The sequence below is a fragment of the Aplidium turbinatum genome, chromosome 4 (assembly GCF_918807975.1).
Source record: "Aplidium turbinatum chromosome 4, kaAplTurb1.1, whole genome shotgun sequence".
Taxonomy (NCBI): domain Eukaryota; kingdom Metazoa; phylum Chordata; class Ascidiacea; order Aplousobranchia; family Polyclinidae; genus Aplidium; species Aplidium turbinatum.
In genome coordinates this window covers 41,347,308-41,354,933 of record NC_137475.1, presented here as the reverse complement: position 1 = coordinate 41,354,933, position 7,626 = coordinate 41,347,308, and the positions used below count along the sequence as shown (strand labels likewise).

The 7,626-nt window shown below is 39.2% G+C and overlaps 1 protein-coding gene across 1 annotated transcript; it reads right to left on the bottom strand.

The window, feature by feature from the left end:
* Positions 1 to 5,107: 5,107 nt before the first annotated feature.
* LOC145769183 (uncharacterized) lies at positions 5,108 to 6,510 on the bottom strand. Its single transcript, XM_082580773.1, has 2 exons — positions 5,954 to 6,510; positions 5,108 to 5,831 (listed from the first exon to the last, which is right to left on the bottom strand). Exons 1-2 carry the CDS (start codon positions 6,508 to 6,510, stop codon positions 5,108 to 5,110), a joined length of 1,281 nt encoding a protein of 426 aa, XP_082436899.1.
* Between the last annotated feature and the right edge of the window lie 1,116 nt (positions 6,511 to 7,626).

Below are 7,626 nucleotides of genomic sequence, written 5' to 3'. Positions count from 1 at the left end.
ACTCATCTACAACGGCCTGATGCCGGAAGAGTGATTGCAGCGGGAGATCTTTAACCGTCCCTCTCCGTTGTCCCACTCGCTCTGGGATGACAGGATTGCAGCGGCCCATTCTAAGATGATTCTGGGGTCAGCGAAAGCTACCCTCCCTCTGGCCGCTCCTCTCTGGCATCTCCGCCAAATGAGGTGTCAGACTGCAGTGGCCCGTCTCCCACAAGCAGGTGCCCTTCTTCAAGCGGGCAACAAGAAGATACACACACACAAACAATCTCAAATAAAATAAAAATTAACTCTCTACCAAAATGCGCTAGTTCTTGAGCTTGACCCGCCATCTCCTAGACTGCTCCAAGATCAGCAAGAGGAAAGTTGAGACAGGCAGATCAGCTTGAGGCAGCCACTAACCAAATATTTACATCCACAGATTACCATCTACCGCGGTGGGTCCCTTCGGTCGTAGTTAGTCCCTCGCCTCCCTGGTAGGTATCTTCCATGTAAGTATGGTGTGCCTGCTGAGTGTTTGGGTGTGTGGACGGCTCCCGGAGCGGACGCACTAATGATGAGACAGGAAACAAATCCATTCCATATGGACAATTTGTAAACCTGCAAAATGTAGTGGTATCCATCTTGAACTCTGAGCGTTGCGCGAAAAAAAAAAAAAAAAAAAGGTCGAAACGGTGTGCACTGTCTGCAGTTAATGAGACCGGGAGGTCGAAACGGTGTGCACTGTCTGCAGTTAATTTTGGGTTGATGTGCCTTATTTTATAATTTAGATTGTACTTTTTCCACTCATGCTATAGCTCTGTAGCTTTATCGAGTGTGGACAGGTTTCTAATTCGGTCAGCTCTACTGGTTTGAAATTTGTTTCTACGTCAATCATTTTTTAATCCTCCGTTTTTAACTTCTGCTATGATTTTAGTTCTTCTTAATTGCTCAATTGGAGATGGATACCATAGAAAATTATATAAGATTTTGTTTAAGGATTACATGTGTTTTTTTTTGTGAGTAGAAAACACTCTTTCCATGTGAAGAGATATAGGCATGGGGAGAGTATTTATTATGGTGATTTTTCCTAGAATAGAGAGTGGACGAAATTTATGAATGTTGGCAGTCGTTTCAGTTTTTTTATCACTTTTTCCCATTTAAGAGTGTCGAGTTTTTGTTGTTTCCTAACTAGATTCCAAGAATTTTTATTTCATTTTGAATTTGAATATGTGGATAGTGTTGTTGTACCTCACTTTGTAACTCAGCTTGTGATAGAAGCATTTGTGTTTTATTTTTGTTAATTTTTATCCTGACATTTGTTGGTAAAGTTTCAATTCTTTAAGTATTTCAGTAGTTAAATTAAGGTTGTTTGTGATAAATGTTGTGTCGTTTGCGTATTGTTCGATTTTTACTGCTTTTTGATTTATGGAGAAACGTTTTATTGATGCATTGATCTCTATGCGACGTGTGAGTACGTCGGCTCATATCATAAAAAAGAATATGTTCAGAGGGCATCCTTGTCGTATGCCTCGTCTCATATCAATTGTTTTGTCCATGCTCGATTCATTTCAACTCGACTAAGTAGCTAAGGGTTAAGTATGAAATCATCACTGGCTTAAATCTAATTTTTTTGAAGTATTTTGTACAAGAAAGAATGTTCCACTCTGTGAAAGGCTTTTTCATAGTCTGTTACCGTTATACAAAATTTTCTGTTTTTTAATTTCGATGCTTCGATGGCTGCTTGAATATTCATTGTAGCGTGTTCAATTCGTCTGCTCGGTAGACCACATTTTGTTTGGGTTGAATCAGTGTTTTCATTGAGGGGGTGATCCTATTGGTTAGGATTTTGCTTAAAATTTTGTGATCAGTGTTCAATAATGGGATTGGTCTCCAATTGTTGAGCAATGATTTATCTCCTTTTTTGTGAAAAAGTTTAACAATGGCTTCTCTTATCGTTACGGTCATAGTCTTCTTTAGAAAACCGTTATAATACATTTCAAGCAAATCATATTTCAAAATGTACCAACATTTTTGATAAAAGATTGCGCTGAGGCCATCCGAGCCAGGGGCTGAATTCTTATTTAATGTATCAATTGCGTTATTAATTTCATCTTTTGTTATACATTTTCTTGTGCTTCATCTGCCTGCATTGTGGTGTAATTCAAAATGTTTAGATATTCATCTAGTTCAGTTGGATCGCATAGCTCAGTGGTTGGCTGCATAGCGGTCGGCATAGCATGTCGGCTGCATAGCCGAGTGGTGAAAGCCCTGGAACGACAATCGAAAGGGCACCGGTTCGACACCACTCAAGAGCATGCGGATGTGTCACTGGCAGGACACTTAAAGGCATGCCTGAAGGCGGACACGAAGATTGGCTTCCTTGTCTTCCCGCCCACTTAATCTAAATCTTCAACCACCGGGTGTAAGCCTGGATCGACAAACAAACAGTTGGATCGATTTTTTTATCAATTCCCCATATTTTGTGGTAGAAGTTGTGTGTTTTTCTTAAGATACTATTTTTGAACCATAGGCATACGAAGCCGAGTAACGTGATCAAGTTTAACATCTTCAAGTTTATTACACATAGAAACACAAAACTACGCAACAAATTAAGTAGTTTTGTGTTTCTATATGTAATAAACTTGAAGATGTTAAACTTGATGACGTTACTCGGCTTCGTATGCTTATGGTTCAACAAGACAAACTTTCTACCGAAGCTCTATGATACTATTTTTGTTGGTTACAATTTTATTGTCGTTCATATGTAGTTCGGTGATAGGTGTGATAAAACATTTAATAACCAATTGAGGCTTTTATTCACTGAAATATAGAAACACAAAACAATAAGAACTAAAGACAAACTAATAGCAATAGGTAACGTAGTAGGCATACAACAAAAACTTCTACTGTAACATATAGTTTCAAACACAAGATTGCGACGCTCTGGCAAAGCAGTTGAAAGGAAAGGTTGCTTGCGGTGCCAGAGGCATCGCGCTTCTTAATCAAGCAGCAGATGACGTAACTGCCAAACACAAATTTCAGACGTTGTCAAGACGTAAATACCACATTCTTCCCTCTTTCATCTTCGGAACATCATCTTTGAACAAAACAATAACAAACTGACAAAACGATACAATAATCAACAAATACATTTTATACATGATGAATAAATGCATTATACCTACAGGCATCTCAAACGTCGTATATATTGTGACCATATCTTTCAGGTGGTCTAGTTACTCTAGAAGAACGTCTCGGGTGTGTAGAAATAGTTAAGGGAGATTCAGTCATTTCATGACTAGTTTCCGAAGAAGTATGAGCATCTGCATCAATATCCGGTGTAAGATTTTGCTGTGTACCTGCGGTTTCTAGTGAAGGGTTTCGTTGTGTACATGGAGGTTCTGATGTAAGATTTTGTTGTGTGAGTGAAGTTTGAAAGGGAGATTCAGAAGGAGTAGAAACCATGTTATCATTGTTTGATCCATTTCTAGCTGTTGGGGCAAGATCGTTGGTTGAGACGGAAGATTTTCGACCATTGGGAAATCTCACATGGGCGAAACTTGAGTTTGCGTCCAACAGCTCGACAGCTCGATATGCAAGGGATAACCAAATAAAGAAAAGAGTTGACCAAGGCATCGAATAACAGTAGGCGAAGTCATGTCTTTACATGCAAATGCGAAAGGATAGCGACTATATTCATCAACAACAATCAACATATACTTATTCCTGCCATCGAGGGGTCTTTTAAAGTCAATGCTAAGTCTTTCCCATGGTCTCATCGATTTAATCAACAATTCGGGTGGTTTACGATAAAATCGAGGTTTTAATTCAGCGCAGACTTTGCAGTGCAAACAAACATTTTTGACATCTTCCACAGAAAATGGCAGATTTTTGGTGCGAATGAAATGGGATAAACGTGAAATTCCAGGGTGCCCAAGTTTTTCATGGATTTTGGTAAGATCCGGTGAGTTAGAAGATAGTGTACACGCTCTGGATAACGCATCTGGAACCAGATTGCTCTTACCGGGTCGATGCAAGATGTCGTAATCGAAATTTCCCAATTCGGCACGCCACAGCTGGACTTTGTTGTTTTTAATTTTACCTAGTCGTTTTGGGTCAAACATGAAGGAAACAGCCCTTTGATCTGTCAAAAGTGTAAACTTGCGGCCATGTAATAAATGGCTCCACTTTCTAACCGCATCCATGATAGCCGAAGCTTCTTTTTCTACAGTTGAATAGTTTGCTTTGCAACGAGAAAAGGTTCTAGAGTGAAAGGCAACAGGTTGCCCTGCCTGATTTAAAGTGGCAGCTAAGGTATGCTCCGAAACGTCGCACTCCACTACAAACGGAATTCCTTCTTTGACACTGGTGAGGCAAGCAGATGCAAGACCCTCACGTAAAGTTTCGAAGCTTTTAATAGCGTCAGAGGGTAGAGGGAAAGAAGATGATAGATTGGATTGTACTAAAGGGTAACCTTTTCAGGAAAATCAGGTACCCATTTGGCATAGTAAGAAAACATTCCCAAAACCCGTTGTAATTCCGGTTTAGATTTCGGCAAGGTAAGTTCGAGCAAGGGTTGAAGGCGTTCGGGGTCAGGTTTGATTTTATGGTGTGAAAGTCTATAGCCCAGCAAGTCAATCTCATTACGAGCAAAAACACATTTCGATTCATTAAAAGTTAAGCCCTCGGCTTTAGCTGCAGCAAACGAGGCGTTTAATTTCGCGTCATGATCTGCTCGATCATTGCCACACACAGTTATATTATCAAGATAGGCATAGGTGTCAGTCAAATTATGCTTTTCGATCAGTTTGTCAACAATTCGTTAAAAAAACGACACACCGTTAGTAACACCAAATGGTAAGCGCGTGAATTGAAATAATTTTCCTTCGGCTTCAAAAGCTGTAAATGGGCGGTCAGCAGGACAAAGCGAAATTTGATAATAGGCGGATTTTAAATCTAAAGTGCTAAACACAGATCCTTCGGCGATTTTGGCAATTTGGTCACTTATTTTAGCAAGCGAATAAGCATCAAGTAATGTAAATCTATTTATAGTTTGCGAATAGTCAACAACCATTCTTGGTTTATGTCGTCCATCTCTTGCAACCAGCACTTGCGCTCGCCATGGTGACTAAGAAGGTTCGATAATTTTCTCGGACAAAAGTTTGCTCACCTCCTCCCGGATGAATTTACGATCTTCTTGATTGAAATTCCGAGACTTAGTAGCGATGGGCTTGGAGTTAGGTTCCAAACTTTGAAATAAACGAGGAGATTCCATGGTTGAGGCAGATACCCCGCAGTAAGAGTCTCCAACTACTAATTTTTTTTGTGATCCATCAAGTTTGAACACAACTTCTTCATACTGGTTCAGAAAACCTTGGCCTAGTATGATGTCGGCACAAAGTTTTGGTACTACTCCAAAGACGACGTTGGCATACTTTCTCTCTTGAAGTTTGACGTCAGTACACACTTTCCCAAGCACTTGTGCAGTCAGTTGGTCCGAAGCCATTGAAACTTTAGATGGCTTGCCTTGAGGTTGCAGTTTAATAAATTTTGCAGCTTTGGCACTCATGAAGTTGTCGGATGCACCTGTGTCCAGCAAGCAATCGAAATCCACCCCTTTTATTTGTGTACGTAATGTGGTTTTATTTAAGCATTCTGGGACTGTACCAAGAACAGAAAACAAGTGAGATTTTTCAGCATCATCATGGGCTGCGTTGTCATCATCAAGTGGGGACTTGTGGCCTGCAAATGGTATTGCAGCTGCTTTCCGAAGGTTGTTTTGGCAAACACGTTGGAAATGACCAATCTTGCCACAAGCATTGCAAAGCTTGTCTTTCGCTGGACAGAAGTATCTGCATGGAGATTACCTCCACAAAAAAAACACTTGCGCTTTGTGCATCGGTTAGAAACTGTAAATTTCATTGTTGCCGTTTTTACATCGCTGCTGGATTAGTTAGAAATGGATGAAGCATGCTGGGGTGGATTAGTTAAATAAGAATTTGAGTGTTTTTTGGCTTGGTCCAGCATTTCAGCTTTTCTAATGGCAGTTGGGAAATCAAATTTTTGCTCTTCAAGTAATCTCTGTCGAATAGTATTGGAGTTGATGCCATTAATAAAAGCATCTCTTGTAGTTTCGCCCTTGTAGGTCTCGGCGTCTACGTTTTCGAATTCGCATTCTCTTGCTAGTTGACGTAATGCGTGAATGTATTCATCGATGGTCTCTTCAGGATTTTGAACTCTGGTCATTAACAAATGTCTAGCAAACACAACATTTTTCTTTTTATGATAAGCATTGTCGAGTGCTGTCCTTGCTGCGGCGTAGGTCCCTGCATCTGCGATGAAGGCGTAGATTCTGTGTGAGAGTGAGTTTGCTAGTAACCCCAGCTTGTCGATGTTCTCTGGATTTCCTTCGTTTCTTTCAACCGCAGTTAGAAAAGTTTCAAAAGTTTTTTTCCAGTGATCGTATATTTTCTTTGCTTCGGGCTCCTCTGGAAGGATCTCCAGTCTGTTGGGTCGCAACAACTTGTCCATTAAATCAAGTGAATAAAATTGTGATGAAACATTTAATAACCAATTGAGGCTTTTATTCACTGAAATATAGAAACACAAAACAATAAGAACTGAAAAACTAATAGCAATAGGTAACGTAGTAGGCATACAACACAAACTTCTACTGTAACATATAGTTTCAAACACAAGACTGCGACGCTCTGGCAAAGCAGTTGAAAGGAAAGGTTGCTTGCGGTGCCAAAGGCATCGCGTTTCTTAATCAAGCAGCAGATGACGTAACTGCCAAACACAAATTCCAGACGTTGTCAATACGTAAATACCACAATAGGCCCCTAGTATTATTTTACCTCTTTTCGTTTCAAGATGAAAGAATCCTTTGCTCGTTTGCTCTGAATTGTTTTGAGGTATTTTGCAGCGAATTTGTCCTCCTCTTTGCGTGTTATTGTGAAATTGTTTAATAACATCGGTAAATTTTGCTCGGTCAGATTTTAAGTTTGGATGAAATTCATTTTCAATCTTAGAGTTTAAAATCTGGAGACGTTGGCTTGCTGTGGCATATGCTTCTCGTTGTATTGCTGCAAGTTGCTGTCAGAGTTTTATCAGCTTATTTTAAAGTATCTCTTTTCCTTCATTCCACCATTCAAGAGTATTTTGAAAGTTTGGTTTTGTTATTGTCCAATTGATCTATGTTGTTTCTACTTCTGATATTACATGTTGATGTTGAAAGATGAAATTATTTACTTCATATGTGTGTTGATCCCATTTTATGTGTGTGTAATAGCTTAATGATAAAGTTGATGCATTATTATAGTTTGGGTACAAATTTGTGTGATGCGTCATGTTTTCAAATTGCTTCAAGGTATTGTTGTTTATATATATTCTATCTACTTTTGTCTTGGCTTTTGGATGTGATATTATGAATATGTATAGATTGCTTTGTGTGGATGTTTGTATCGAATTATGTCTATTAGTTGAAAATTATTGACTAGTTTTAAAAGCCGTTTTGTCGTAACTTAGGTGTTTGAGTAAGATTGAGGGTTTGCAGTATCTAGAGGATCTGTGATTAGGTTAAAGTCACCAAGTAGTATTATTTTGTCATCCTTCCATTTTTGTAAGTTTGTAGATAGTATTTTTGTT

Coding starts and splice junctions, on each gene's coding strand:
- LOC145769183 (XM_082580773.1), bottom strand. CDS start 6,510: ATGGACAAGTTGTTGCGACCCAACAGACTGGAGATCCTTCCAGAGGAG. Junction 5,832..5,953: donor TATTTAACTAATCCACCCCA/GCATGCTTCATC, acceptor ATCTCCATGCAG/ATACTTCTGTCCAGCGAAAG.